The 15,918-nt window shown below is 41.5% G+C and overlaps 1 protein-coding gene across 2 annotated transcripts in view; it reads left to right on the top strand.

Annotated features, from left to right (window-relative positions):
* Nucleotides 1–226: 226 nt before the first annotated feature.
* The window catches only part of acsf2 (acyl-CoA synthetase family member 2), a 31,949-nt gene continuing 16,257 nt past the window's right edge, over nucleotides 227–15,918 (top strand). Inside the window, exons 1-10 of one of the 2 annotated variants that reach the window (XM_083788142.1) lie at nucleotides 227–351; nucleotides 3,424–3,619; nucleotides 6,924–7,052; nucleotides 7,442–7,495; nucleotides 7,781–7,899; nucleotides 8,328–8,490; nucleotides 10,197–10,292; nucleotides 10,979–11,130; nucleotides 12,933–13,024; nucleotides 13,783–13,859. In XM_083788142.1, the coding sequence (XP_083644268.1) occupies nucleotides 3,524–3,619; nucleotides 6,924–7,052; nucleotides 7,442–7,495; nucleotides 7,781–7,899; nucleotides 8,328–8,490; nucleotides 10,197–10,292; nucleotides 10,979–11,130; nucleotides 12,933–13,024; nucleotides 13,783–13,859 (978 nt within the window). In that variant the 5' untranslated portion in view covers nucleotides 227–351; nucleotides 3,424–3,523. Of the gene's footprint in view, nucleotides 352–1,670; nucleotides 1,857–3,423; nucleotides 3,620–6,923; nucleotides 7,053–7,441; nucleotides 7,496–7,780; nucleotides 7,900–8,327; nucleotides 8,491–10,196; nucleotides 10,293–10,978; nucleotides 11,131–12,932; nucleotides 13,025–13,782; nucleotides 13,860–15,918 lie in introns of those variants that run through there. The other variant, XM_083788141.1, reaches the window with a different exon arrangement.

The following is a 15,918-nucleotide window of genomic DNA, read 5'->3' as shown; positions in this document are numbered from 1 at the left end:
CTCCATGAATTTCACCCCTAAAGCCTAAAAATATGTTCTATTGAAACTAAGTGCATAGGGATTCTCCCCTCAGAGGGGGGAGAAACAAGGAAAATCGGGGTCTACCTTCCCCATCGGGTGTCCAGAGAAGAGGGCTCTCCTTCGGGCTCGAGTGGCCGCACCTCGGCCTCTCGGAGCACCTGGAAGTCCCGTCCCAGCCCAGGAGGTTTCCTGACCCCGTCCTGTTTAATTCTCTCCACTGCCAATGTCCAACTTTTCCCAGCCCGTATTTAGGAACCAGAGCAGTCTGCCAGGCCGGCTGGGGAGTTGAGACCCGAGGAGGTGGCCTGGCGTCGGGCTGCCGGACTAGAGGTAATAGATTTTATTTATTTATATTGAACTCATTGATGATTTTTTTAAATTTTTCGTTTAAAAAGGTTTTTCTGGTGAAAACCGATGAAATAATCCAGAGGTTTTCAAAAGGTATTGTATGTGGTCCCTGACCATGCATTTAGTAATGTAGGAAATTTTAATTAGACAAGTTGAGAAACAGTGAAAATGAAAGTGAAAATGACCTGGCAATGTATGATGAGTGACACGTTAATGTTGTAATTTACTGGAAAGTCGGATGTGAAGAACTTGTACGCAGTTGTATGGAAAGTGTACGCCCCATACACTACAGGATTGACTGGTTGAGTCACCATTATTAGTAAATAGTGTACTTGCCAGCCCATAGAGCCCCATTGTGAACCCGTTTTTTTTAACCCGTTTTTTTTAAACCAAGGTTTTATGTTAGAAATGTTGAGTGTGGGTGGTGCAACCTCTCCTATAGCTATAGCAACCACTCCTATAGATAGCTACTGTATGTGTGTCCCTGGGTCCCATGGGTCTGTCGGAGCACGAAAATAGCAAAAGTTTACGTCATCTTGTCCCCAACACAAACATTTAATGCCATTAACAATAAAGATATTTTTTAGAGTTTGTTTTGACACTGTTTGTTTTATATCACCATTACATCACCTAATCAACATGAGTTACACTTTAATATATTAGCGCCCCTCACTTCACACGGGTGTGATTTCATAGTTCATAGATACTAATAAGTCATTAGTTTGATTGTCAAGTGTTTGCTTATAATAAATGACTTAATAATAATCACCGACACAGGTGTAATAGGAATGACAGGGCACACCACTCTCCGTTGGTTGTTTTACTGTAGCAAAGACAGTGCACAGCACAAGGGTGAATACATGCAGGCATATAGCTTTCTCTTGAGCCTGTCTCTCTCAGTCCAAGCATGAACTGACTTGTTTATACACGTCAGTGTTTATATACACATACAATGTTGCAGTAACAAACAAGAGATATAATAAAATAATGAATGAATTAAATGCCAACAAAATAAAATACAGTCACTAACAATAACGATTATGTAACCAAGTAACCGATTAACACAAATACAATACATACAATTCACTTGTACATTTTGAACGAGTTGAACATACCTGTAGCAAAGACACAAGGGTGAATACATGCAGGCATACAGCTTTCTCTTGAGTCATCCATTCCTCCATCTGAGGAATGGATTCGAGTTCAAGTGAGGCGTAGCGTCGCCACCTACAGGAAACTGCTCTGTACTGAAAAGTAATTTAAGAACACTTGAAAGCCTCCTCCTCCTCCCTCGGTCTGCTTCTGCTACAACTTGCATTCCCAGACGCTCGCGGTTGCAGTGGCCACTCGGCTAAAATTAAAACAATGATTTCGAGAATTGCATTTCGCTCGCAATCTCTGCGAACAAATAATATTTTTTCCAGGAGAGCCCAAGCTCTGCTGCACCGACCATTGAAACATCCCGGCTTACTTACCCAAGGAAGTTGGTGAGTTGCATGATCGATTATTGTTGTTGTTTAACTTATTTAGCTGTATCAGTTGTCCACTGAATCAGTTGTCCACTGAATCAGTTGTCCACTGATTCATTCATGATATTCAGAACAGATAATGTAGTGGCGTAGGAACTTTCGCGAGGAAAGGAAGCCAAATAACTAAAGGCATTTAAAACCCACACTGTACTTACAATTTGTTTGACCTAGATATTATATAATATGTAATGTCTGGCCTTAAACCAATACTCACTAATTAGGCTACTCATTATAACGGCAGTTACACGGCACGTATAGCCTACAGCCCAAATGCAAAGAAAGAGTGGAAAAACATCTAGCAGCTAACATACTTCATGGCATAGTAAAACAATTAAATCTCTGTCCATTTGTTGTGACCTCCTTTCGCCGACATTGATGGCCATTGTTTGAATAATTCCCGGTGGCTTGCGCAGCGCAGTTTGTTCAAAAGTGGAAACATGGTTTTACTTTTATTTGATGTCCTGTTTTATTGAACTGTATAGGTTTCACGAGCACGATCTGACACTGTACGTTTTTGTGGTGATCAATAACACAAAACCTGAGCAGTTTTCCATAACTCCGCCAGGAGGAGGAGGCATGCTTAACTCCCAGCATCTTTCTCTGTGTGGGCCAGCCTGCCAGGCATCAGCCATGTGTTGACAATGTTCTGGCATGGAGCAATGGAGGGAATGTGACGTGGAAATCCTTGTTGCCAATAATGTATGGCCCTGCCCTAGTCCAATATATTTTTGCAGAAATTGAAACCACACCAAAACGTCAGGTTGGGACAAAACAGTTTTTAAGGTAGACCACACCAATGCAACTCATTGCAACTCAATGAGTTTGCTATACCGTTTGCTTTATTTTATAGCCTTTTTTTTGGCTGATTGGGGACTCTTCTTCTTTTCCTTCTTATTCAAAACAATTGGATTCAGTTCTAAAAGAAGCTGACAAAACTGATTAGTGATTGTGTTGGGGGGGAATCATTCTCATGATTATCTTGTTTCTTCTGGAGATTGTATGCATCAGCTTCTCTAATTGGCCAACCCAAACTGTTCGGCTTCATGGACTGGTTTGCGCGGTTAGGCCAGTACTATCTGCAAGTCCCTGATTGGCTTATCAGATTGGCCGGGCACCGCTCCTCCTACCAGTCCTTGACCTGAACCACCAACCCTTTGGTTCACTGACACTCAAAATTGTCCATTCATTGTCAATGGCATTTAATGTTTGTGTTAGGAAGTTTGTTTGCACACACACTAAGGTGCAATGGTTGCACTTAGAACTCTCACATTGCTTAAACTAGTGCACAAATGCATGTCACAAGTCTCTCGAGACCAATCTGAGAACCCATCGGCAAAACTTGAATTTAATGCGAGTCAACAGTCTGACTCGAGACAGACTGTTGACTTGCGTCCATGAAAGGAAAAGAGGTAGCTGTGTTTCCTTTGTTTTGCCGATGCGTTCTAATACCAACAGCATTGCTTCCAGGTTTTACTTGGATTTCATTGCTAATGACCTCTCTCCCATCTCCCTGGTTCCTTTTCAGTGCCATTCATGTGGACAGTCCACCCGTCATACCAACTCTGACCACCAGCTACGCCCATGGCACGTCCTCCAAGTCTTTGCTTCACAGCACAATAGGAGAGATGCTGCAGTCCACTGTTGAGCGTATTCCTGACACAGAAGCCATGGCCTTTCTACAGGATGGAGTCAGAAAAACCTTCTCACAGTTTCAGCAGGACGTGAGTGGCACAGCTTACGTTTTTTAAAAGAGAAAAAGACTATTACAATTTACAATTTAGGCATTTAGCAGACGCTCTTAATCCAGAGCGATTTACAATAATCAGGAACAAAAGCATGGGAATACATCACAAAAGCATTTATCATAAAACATGCGTAAGTTAAGAAAGTAACAGTGGAATATCTATATTATGAGACTATACATATAAGCTATATATATACTACTATGCTATACAGTACATATGTACTATGGCGTGCTATGACTATATACAATGCAATTATAGTGCCGTCTACATAACATGCTATAAGTCTGTATCAGATGCTATCTAAGTCTACAGAAATGCTATCTAAGGGGGTAGGGTAAGTGCTATGGGCCATGATGGAGTCTAAAAAGGTGGGTTTTCAGACTACGGCGGACTATTGTTCCCTTAAGTGCAATTTATTAGTCCCTCCAATCGGCCAAGATACGGCCAAGATACAGAAGTGAAATAGAAAATAACTCAAAAGTTTCGCCAGCACCATAGAATACATTGCCTTAGTAACATTGCCACAAAATGAACAACATGTTTGTTAGGTTGCAGCTTTAGAAATGTAAACTATTGCTGAGACATTGCCTATATCCCCTTTTTCTTTGCAATATTTTGTAGTTTATTCATTATGAATTTAGCCCCACCACCACCTTCTCCACATGTATAATGATTTCCCCTTGTTTTAAACAACTGTGTCCACCACCTTCTACACATGTACGTACATGTGTTAAACAACAGTGTCCAGCCAGGCCTCGAGGGAGCATTCCAATCCTGCACCCCTATCCCACCTAACCAAACAGCCCCTGACTTCACATGTTGCACTCATTCATTTAGCAAATTGTTTACTGACCATTTACATTGTCATTTGAAAAATAAATAAATAATAATGTTAAAGTTTGCTCAATAATTTGAATACATTTAATAATTCACTCCTTCCTTCTGGCTTATCAATATAATGGACGGACAGTGGAGGTGGACAATGATGATTGTATAGTCTTTTTCCTTTCTTGGCACATACTGGAAACTAGGTTAAAAGTGAATGTCATGTGATGATATGATGATTACCCCAGTGCAACCTGAGTGTGACAGCAGACAGTTTAAAGTGCATCAGATAAAACCTTCACGAGATGCAGTGATCCCAGAGGGTAAATTCCTTCTCTATTATTTCACCCATTCTATGTAAGTAAGTAAGTAAAGTTTATTTATAGAGCACCTTTCACAGCCAATTACAGTCACAAAGTGATTTAACAACAATAAAATTAAAACAAGTCAATAGTCAATAAAACAAGTCAATAACTAAATCACTAATAAAGTAAGACAAAATAGAAAAAGTAGAGTAAAAATAAAGCAATCAACATTTAACCAGGCCGGCTATGGAAAGGCCTGTTTAAAAAGGTGACTTTTCAACAGTCCTTTGAAAATGTCCACAGAATCCACAGTTCTTAGGTGGAGTGGGAGCTCATTCCATAGCCTAGGGGCAAAACCTGCAAAGTCTCGATTGCCTTTGGTTATTCGTCTGAGGAATAGTGCAGTGCAGTGCAGTGCGGCGCTGCTCCAAGTGAGTGCACAGGAACCAGTTGGGGATTCAGTGTCTTGCTCAAGGACACCTTTGACAACAGGCTCTGAATGATAACAGATGCCTATGGTCAGAACTCAGAACTGAGGTGGACAAGATGTGCCCATGGTCATGGAATGATTTGCAAAACTCAACCTTGAGCACATTATCTCCTTGCCGGACTTTAAAAGGCACACACACAAACACACACACACATCACGTCGCACGCACAGATTTATTTAAAGATACAGATACATTTAAATGTTATAATTTTAGTTTGTGTATCTATTACTTGTTGTTTCTTTGGCCCTGTTTTGGCTAGGTATCAATCTCACTCTTGAGTTCCTGGTTAGATTTAGATCCATTTTCTTCATCAGGGCAGGAACACTGTCCTTAAAGCTGCAATCCATAAGTTTTATGTTCTATCCAACATTCAAACCCGGCTCTCCTGCATGGGAGGAGATATTGCACAGGGTCCACATATTGCGCTTATGAGCTTGAGGCAGTGTTACTTATCAACAATCTGACACCAGGCTCTACATTTCTCAATGGAAGAGATAAGGCTCATACATAGTTTGGATTTTCGGTGGTTAGGTGACCACCGAACTACAACATGACGTCACGCGCCGCGGTGAAGAGCAAACCACCGCCACCGCTCCAGCCCTTCGCTCTGTTTTTACTTACCACCGCTCAACGTTATTTCAGCAACGGTGGTCAGCTCACCACCGGAGCGGTGGTCACCTTACCACCGAAAATCCAGACTATGAATAGGCCTTAAGGCGACAACCTCCAACCACTGCAGAGTTGCAACTAGTTTTACATTTCATTGATTGATTACTTTTTTTACAAGCTTATTAAAACTCTCCGATTGCCCAGGGTTATTAAATCCATTAAATCATAGCGCCCGGCGATTTATAGTAGCGGAGCACTTTTACTGAGGGACCGGATGTTATCCCGGATGTGGCTGTAGCCAAAACACTAGAGCCGATCGACAACAACGGGAGCTATGATTAAATCTATCATGACTAGCGACGGGACAGCGGTGGGCCCTCTAAGACATGATCTTTTCTTAGAATTGGACGGGATGATATCAATACCCTCGGTCTTTTTGATAAAACTTCGTCCTGGGCGCTGGGTGTTACTAAGTGAAAGGACGGTGAACTTCGTCCTGGGCGTTGAAAAGCAAAACACAAAATGCCCCATGGGCTTGTTTCCATTGTGGTCATTTGTACGCAATTCATCAGTAATGCATATACAACAATACAATACAATACAAAACATACTACAAAAGAAAACATAATGTAATAAAGCTGTAATAAAGTAGAAGCATAAATATTTACAGAGAAAGCAGGGGGCAGAGGTCAGGGGATACTAGTAAAATAATGGTTTATTTATTATTAGATTACTTGGATTGCAGCTTTGTTGTGTTTGTTTTGATGTTTTGGTAACTCATGTCATATGTAACCTGTGACTGACATGGAGACTGTAACTTAATAATACAGTTGTTGTCAAAAGAGTGATATTATAAATCGGTCGACCTTGTTGAGGTGTACATTCTTTGAACTTGTGTGTTTACAGATTCCAAAAGCAAACATTAAAAGTACATTGAGATGTATAGAGCATTGTAATGCTGTAATAATCATCCTGTAACGTAACCATGTTAAATTAAGAGGTGTTCATCTGTAGACCCTTTAAATAAACACTGACGGATTTCCATGCTAGGTGGACCAGGCTGCTGCAGGCCTGTTGGGGATCGGGCTGAAGAGAGGGGACAGATTAGGCATGTGGGGACCCAATAAATATGAATGGATCCTGTTCCAGTTTGCCACAGCCAAAGCTGGCATTATTCTGGTAAGTGCAGTTATTACATCATCTAGCACTGTAACCTTGAATCACATTTTAAATTGCTGGTGTCTTGTAGCATAATGGGTGTGTCTGTGGAAAATTGCCCTTGTGCAAGAAATGAGGAAGAAATGAAGAGTGCAAGTCAGGGGAAAACATGCCAGTATTTACTGTGTGTGTGTGTTCTGTCTTTATGTTGAGTAGAACTAGTACGGGGTGGGGTGATTCCAGGCCTCTCTGTGTGTAGGCTACCAGGTTAATTGTGTGCATACATACCGCATTATATGCAATATAATATCTATGTAATATGTATGTATTTGCGATATGGGGGCATGTAAGATACTACAGGCTTGACCACAAACCTCTTATTTCATTGCTTTACCGCGTCCACTAAATAGGTTTCTGTGAATCCAGCTTACCAGTTGCAGGAGGTGGAGTTTGCATTGCGAAAGGTGAGTTGGTTTAATGTGACCTGGCTAAATGGTCAGACCGGTCTGATCATTATGTCATTTGATCATTATGTAATTTAACCACTTTCAACCTGGTGTTCTTATTATGGGCATGTCATTATACTGTAGATGAAAATGTTCAAAAATAGAGAAACTAAATGACGCGATGTGAGCTTATAAATTATCTGTTTTTTAATAAATGTATTTTAAGTAACATACAATGATTTTATTTCTTTATAAATAGCTATTGGTTTGTTGTACACATGGACTTTGTTCCTTTTCTTGCAGGTGGGATGTAACGCAATAGTGTGCCCAACACAATTTAAGACCCAAAAATACTGTGACATGCTGCGACATATATGCCCAGAGATTGAGACTTCCAGCCCAGGAGCAATCAAGAGCGCCAGGTACAGTATAGTCCCAAGTGGTTTCTTCTTAGTTCACCATAATCATATTGTGGGCCTCACTTACCAACATTATACGTTAAAACAGTTTGAAAGGGGTGTCTGGTCCTAGCCAGTTGCTGACTGTAATTATTCTTTATGCTTTTTAAGAGTCGTGAGGATCCGAGTTTGACTCTTTAAATGAAGCATAAAAGGCCAAAAGAAAAAACTTATTTCCAATAGTTATTTTAACATTTGTATTATTCCAAGTTGACACAATTATCCAACATAGTACATACTGTACATACCGGCCACCATACAGTGGCAATTAAATAACACTAATCTGGCATAAAGGAGATACTATTTTACAGAGCGATAGAACAAGTCTTGACAGCACATGACCCTGCTTAGTACCTCACTTGCACTGAACTTGTTTACACTGTTTCCTTTAGGCTGCCAGAGCTTCGAACTGTGATCGTCACTGATAGCAGACAGCCAGGAATGTACCACTTGGAGGATGTAATGCAGGCAGCAAGCAGCCAGTATGTGCAGCAGCTTCACCTTCTGCAGAAGAAGCTGTCCTTTGATGACCCCATAAACATTCAGTTTACTTCGGTAACGTTTAAGTTCCATGACCATAACATAACTTAACGGAGAGTTGCTGAACCATTTCCACGTTATATAGACTACTGACCCGGGTGACCCCACCCCTGGCCAAGTAATCACAGCACTCTAGCAATCCACCCAAGATGCTCCCCATAATGAAATCCATCAGCTCTTCAGGCAATCAAGACGGCTTCCCCAATAACAGCATCTGCATAGCTAAACACAAGCATTTTAGATTCATATGTCACAGCATAAATACCATAAATGTGTATTGTTGATCATGAATACAATGAACGTATGTTGTTGAACATCATCATAAATTACTCGAGTCTGACAGTCTGCTCTGTCACACCACCACTCGCAGAACAAAAGTTTAAATGTAATGGAGTGCCACACAATGGTCTCTATGCACACACGCTATTTTGGGAAGAACTTGGGTCCCTTCCCTACTTCCTTCATAGGTGTTACCGATAATACTCTGGCTCTGTTCCATTCTGGTCAAACAGAGACGGGGTGCTGCTATTGTGCATGTTGGCTCACTGGAAACACTTTGCCACACCAGTGGGTCTCAAAGTGTCCTTGAGTGGGTTCCAAATGGCCCCATATGGGTCTGTAACTGTGAGAGTGTACACATTTGCACACTCTCATTATGGGGGTCCTTGAAATTAAATTGAAAAGCACTGCACACTAAATGGAACAGAGTCTTAATTAGTATGATGGTATCATCGGTAACACCTGTGAAGGAAGTAGGGAAGCGACCCGGAAGTAGGAAGAGTTCTAATCTGTGTGCATTGAGGCATTTGGCGTTGGCATCTACAGACGCCGTCACTCTCGATAAGAGTGTCTGATAAATGTGTGGTACAGGTTTTCCCTGTGGTACAAGTTGTCACATATTTCCTCATTGCTGTTGAAACATTAAGAAACATTTTACATTGTTGCCTGCTGCACCTGGCATTATATCTGCTCTACATTGCCAACAGGGTTTATTTTATTCTGCTGTGTGTGCAACACTGAACCATGAAAGGCCCTGACACACTGACACAGGTTCCGCCACCTGTTAACATTAGAATAACGATCATATACATATTCTCATTCTCCACAATAATCATTTTAACTGTATTGCTCTGATCCGGGTGAAATAAGGGACGTACCAAAACGCACACAAGCACACATACAAGTACACACACAAGCACGCATGCACACACACTGGGAGTGTACCTCCGTCGTTCTATTCACTCTCTTCTCTTTCTCTCTTGCTCTCTGTTATTTCTGCAATCCCTTCATTCTGACAATCAGCAAAGCGCTCTTGAAATTGAATTTAGGTAGGCTGCTTTTGTACGTCATTCTCCTCATCTATATTTTTGCCGTGTAAATCAATGGTCAAACTTTACACACTGTCAAGTTTGAATTAATCAATTCCTTGTTGAAATATACATCAAGTTTTGGTAGTCTGTGCCGTGCATCAATGTCCCAAGATAGATCAAATTCGTCTTTCAGAACAAAAGACGTATCGATTTTTGATATGTCCACTTGACACCTCCAGTGTGGCTAGAGCAGTTGTAAACGATAATACGAGCGCCTCATGATTTCAGTCTGTCAGGGTCTTAATTGTTTATTGGGGTTCTCCAAGTACTGGCCGCCATGAAAAAATCCATTGTGAGCCAAATAATGTGGTTGTAAGAGACAAGTTATTAAAACATAATTTCTGTCACCAGGGCACAACCGGGGCCCCAAAAGGTGCCACTCTGTCGCATCATAACATTATCAACAATGCCTACTTTGTTGGCCTGCGAGTGGGCTATAACTGGAGGGTGAGTATAAATGTACTGTAAAGATTACTCTGAACCTTTCTGTATTATTGGCAGCTATAAAAGAAATATCCTTAAGGTGGAGGTAGATTCTTTATTTTGACATAGAAGAATGGAACCAAGTGGTTCCATTTGTACGCTACGCTGAAGGTTACAGACCTCTTTATGGGTCCATTTAGTTCCAAACCAATCCAATCGTAAAAAAATTAAGGAAAAACAGCGGCGACAAACTGTTGACGCCGCGTCAACAGTCTGTATTGAGAGAAGAGTTCCTAGTGCTCCTAGGTGTCCGTCACGGACACCTAGGAGGACAGTCCGTGAACCCCACATTGAGATTGAATCACCTGCCCTTCATTATCTCTAAATGTACCACACTACCCCAAAACACACTCTGAGATGGTGCATCTCAAGGCCTTGAAATAAACGGGTAGAAAAAAGGCACTGAGCTACATGGCATTTAGCCTCGGAAACCCAGACGTTTTTGTTTCCACATAGCATTTGGATCATAGGACACGATTCCATTGAAGGCCAGAATTAGTGAGGGTGGCCTGTTGCACTTTCACTGCTGGGGGACAAAGCCGTGTTGGACTCATCAACTGATGTACTGTAGTACATGTGCGGTATCGTAAGCTAGGCATTACAATCCACTCTGTATGTCCCTCTTATGATACTGTCTGTTTCTCTTCCAGCCCCATACTCGTGCCTGTCTCCCTGTGCCCATGTACCACTGTTTTGGCTCCGTGGGAGGTGGTATGTGTATGGCCGTGCACGGGATCTCCCTGGTCTTCCCCTCGGCTGGCTACGATGGGCGGAGCAACCTGGCAGCTCTAGATAGTGAAAGGTAATCAATCTATTTATTTTTAACCTCCTGAACCCAAGCTAAAATCAGTGTCCCGCACATTCCGTGTTGACACAGCTGTGAGGATTCTCTGACCAATCGGTACTCTCAAGCTTTACCATCTAGTCCTAGTACAGCACCAAAAGAGTGGGGCCAGATTTGTACCTCGCTCGGCTCTCAAAAGACCGGGTCCTTGTATATGGAAACGACTGCAAATGCAGGCAGTGCGGTACACGTCCTGGTATATGGAAACTCAACTGGAGTTGAGCAAAGGAGAGTTACAGTAAGTGTATGTTCGAAAAGACAGCGAAGGAAGGAGGTCAAATGACAGTACTGTGAGAAGGTGAGGAATTGCGTTCAGCAAATGACTCATCTGTCTAGAAGGGGCTTCAATAAGTCGCCAAGCGAGAGTTTGTTGCCAACTACAAGACCAAAACCTTCCATGCTATGGATGACGTCAGACTGGCAAATTACCTCAATATTAGTATATGGATATATGTCAGAACCTGTTTTGACAATCCATATGTTGATCCTTCCCCATCCATCCTTCCTCTTCAATGTCTCCCTTTTGACTGATACCTGTCCATTTAGTTAGTTAGTTAGTTTATTTTTATTTTGGTCATTTGTTATACATTAGCCTGCAACTTATTCAACAAGGTGACTATTTGGCCGAAAATGTTAGGGCTGAAGCCACCTTATCACAAAAATAAATAGAAATAGAATAGAAGTACACAGTTTATGAATATACAAAGAAAATGAGCTTCAAATATTACATTTCAGAGCTAAACCAAACAAACAAACAAAAAAACGGAGAAGAAAAAGAAAATCAAAAAAGAAAAGGAAAACATGTTTGCATTAATTGCTACATTCAACATATTTTAGAAATTATTATACTAGTTATTTATAATGATGGTAGTACCAACATTAATAATAATAATAACAATATACTATATTATATAATATACAATATATAATATACATTACTATTAATTTATTGCTATATACCTATCAATGACCTTTTTAAACTCTAGACGGGCTTGCCCCAAAGTTATTTGTGCAGCCGCGCCTGGCAGCCGGCGAAAACTAGATTTCTCAACAGGCCCGAAAATGAAGGCTCGGCCCTACCAGGGCCCTACCTGTGCCCTCATCAAACCCTGTACACTCAAGACACTGCCACCGCTGTCACCCTTAGATCTCCATATATGGAGCCGACCTGTTCTGACATTCCATATGTTGATCTGACCTCATCAAACCCTGTACACACAAGACATGCTCAATATATGGCTAATGCACGGCTGCACGTGACCTCACCCTTGCTTCTCGCCCCCAGGCGTTTTAACGTGTTTGTGTGGCTAATGTGTACCGTAACAATTGGCACATGGTGGTATTGAAAGAATATTTTTAAACATGTTTGTTCGTTTCCAGATTTAGCTTTTTTATGACCCCATCGTACCTGCTCTATGGTACTTGTATCATCATTTGAAAAGCACCATCTAGACATAATGTCTAAATGCTATCTGGATCAACCGCCTTGAAAGTATGCCAAACAAAAGTATGCCAAACAAAAACCAGCTTGACCTGTTAAAGCTGTTAAAAGGTTTCACCTAAAAGATATACATCTTTCAGGTGAAAAGATGTTTTGTTTCTTGATGACAAAGTCATATGATTTGTCATTTTCAGTTTCTTCTACCACCAACATAGATAATGTACTCCCACACAGCATATCTCTGAGATTGAGAGTTAAATGAATAGCCTACTCTTACTGCAGATGGATTCTGTTCATGTGTCCTCTCTTAACGTCACAGGTGCACCTTCCTCTATGGTACTCCTACCATGTTTGTCGACATGCTTAATCAGCCAGACCTCAAGAAGTTTGACTTGTCATCAGTAAGTGCCGGTGAGTGTGACAGCTGTAAACTGCTTTCTTTCTCCGATACCTCTTGAGGTCATGCCCGTAAAGCTTGCAAAAATCCACTGCAAGCCGGCCTCCAGGTGGTCCCCAAAACTAGGCTCCGAACCTGGAACGACAGGGCTTTCCCTGTGGCTGCCCCTTCCCTCTGGAATGCACTCCCCAAACCCCACAAACCTGCCCTGAAAGTTAAATCGGAAAGGCAATTGACCTATAGCAAAACCCCTCCCCAAACTGCTATGGTCCAATCACAGCTAAGCATAACATGGGTTAGACAAACCTCTCCACCAATAGTTTTCCTATATGATAAAAAAAAGAAATGTCACGAGTGTTCGAGTGCATATGGCAGGCCTTGTTGACGAATTTGGAAGAGATTTTGAAGGTCTGGTTCCAAAAATTAACCAGTATTGTGAGTGTCTAAGTGGGAGAGGCCGGGGCTTAGCTATAGGTGAATTCTGATCTTATTTGCTTATCGGCGTTGTTTTTTTCCCCCCTGGCCGCACGCACGCACACACACACACACACACACACACACACACACACACACACACACACACACACACACACACACACACACACACACACACACACACACACTTTGAGTACTATTATTATTCAAGCAGTTCCAGTTTTCAAATGAAAATCTGTTATCTTCTATGACACCACCATGGTGGTACAACACATTTTCTGGCTTCTCAGAATGTGAAAATAATTCCATTGTTCTGCTCATTGTTTGTGTGATGTAGCTATCATGGCCGGTGCCCCCTGCCCTCCTGAAGTCGTGGGGAACGTAATCACTCACATGGGCATCCCAGGCATCACAGTGAGTACAGCACTCACTTTGGAAAATGTTGACAGTAGCTTGCAGTTCTCGGTAATGCAATGAAGCCGTTTGTACAGCAGAGGGAGACATACACTTAGGGATTAAACCCAAAAGTCAATCTTTATATGAACCAAACAAGGCTCAGTTTTGTAGAGATTTATTGGATATGAGCAATTATCACTTCCATCCAAAAGTCAGAGAAATGTTCAATATACATGATATACTTATGTGTGCGAGTCAACACTTGATGTGTGTTGCCACAGAAGGACAATTGCACATACAAACCACCTTGCTGTTTTCACCTTTCATTGTTTCAGGTTTAAAGACATGGCATATTTTCCTCCTTCTCAACCTAACTCTTGTCTACTGTATAAACAATAATGGCAATAAACAACAATTGGCTTAAATACAAGGAAACAGGTCAGTGGGAAGGTGAAATGTACTCTGAGAAATATAGCACTGGAAAAGAAAAAACGTAGCAATTTGGGACTTTGACCATTTTTCATTGCTACTTGGTAACTTTGATCCACCCCACATCTCTATCGCCCCGATGTCTCATTAGCTTCTCTTGGAAAGGGTCCTCGGCTGCAGTGTCACATCACTTGGTTTTCTTTGAGGGGGTTCCAGGCGACCCCAGCGAAATGAGAAACAGTTTAAACACTTAAGGCCCTGCTCTATTTGTCGGCTATTTCTTAAAATGTTGACAAAATCCTTTTCAAATGGGAGTCTGTGACCATATACATATCAATTTGGGGGTCCTTGAGATGAAAATGAGAAATGCAAGACAGAGAACAGAGAGGTAACATCATTTTTTGCTTCATTGTATGGCCGTGTCAAGCAGCACGGCCGTACGGACCTATATGGAAGTACAGATTAACCGTTACAAATTACAACAATAAATACAAATGACAGTGTGAGGAGTTGTATTATGTAGGATTATGACGTTGCTGTCGGGAAGAAACAACCCAACTCCATTTGAGGTTTTAGATTCCCCCCCCCCCATAAATCAATGCTATTGAACACCCTTTACGTCTGTGTGATTGGTTAAACAAATATTAAACCAATGAAAATATTAAACGGCGCTTAGGAAAACCTCTTAATTCCATTGGACCCTCAAGCTGTCTGTTAAAGCAGCTAACTCCACCACCTCTTCCCCTCTCATGCAAGTAATATTGACAATATATAAAGTCACAATACTACCTCAATGTTGGTATTCAATACCAACTTTGATGAGGCAGTATTGCATTGTTTAAAAAATACAAGGTTTTCTTCATTTCCTGAAAAATGTCTATTTTTCATTTCCTGAAAAATGAATATTTTGGAGTTACGTGGTTTGTTCCCGACAGCAGAGATACAGTAAGTATCTTGGCAATGCAAGGGCATCCGAGAGTTTACAAATGTAACCAAATGGACCTGTAAAACACTCTCAGGGGCAGTGCATTACCATGGTACCATCCGGAGGGTCCTCCCGCTGTAAAGTCGCTGTCAAAAGGTGCAGAGAACAAACATATGGGCAACTACCCGCTCAACGGCTGTGGGATGCTTGTCAAATTCCTCATCGGTTTAGAGAAGGGGTTGAAAGGGGAGTGTGTGTGCGTGTGTGTGTGAACTTGCTCCTACTTAGACAAGTTGTGTCTAGGCTAAAGGCACCTCAATGAGTGCCATGGAGGAATGACTGGGTGCGGTGCAGGTTTTACTTACAATCGTACACTTTTGGGCCTTAAAAAAAACATGAGATTTCACTCATTAACACAACTTTGAGCAGAGAGGGAAGATCTACCTGTGAAGTCTGTGATGGATTGAAAATGTGGGCACATTGATTCAGCCCGCCATGATGGCAAATGCATGGGGACCTCTGGTTTAGAAGAATAAATGAAACGTCAATATAAAGTAGCTAAATACGGTGTATAGCCACCATGAGCTGTCACATGGCTCACCGACGAAACTTAATACTGAAACATTTTACATGTTATTCAGGGGACACCATTCATCCACTTTAATATTCCATTGTTTGTTTTGGCATTTTCCTGTATTGAGAGATGGAAAAATGCATCCTCGG

Source organism: Protomyctophum parallelum (genome assembly GCF_964188405.1).
Source record: "Protomyctophum parallelum genome assembly, chromosome: 17".
NCBI lineage: Eukaryota > Metazoa > Chordata > Actinopteri > Myctophiformes > Myctophidae > Protomyctophum > Protomyctophum parallelum.
The sequence above is the reverse complement of the archived record's forward strand: the minus strand, read 5'-3'. Positions and strand labels throughout refer to the sequence as shown.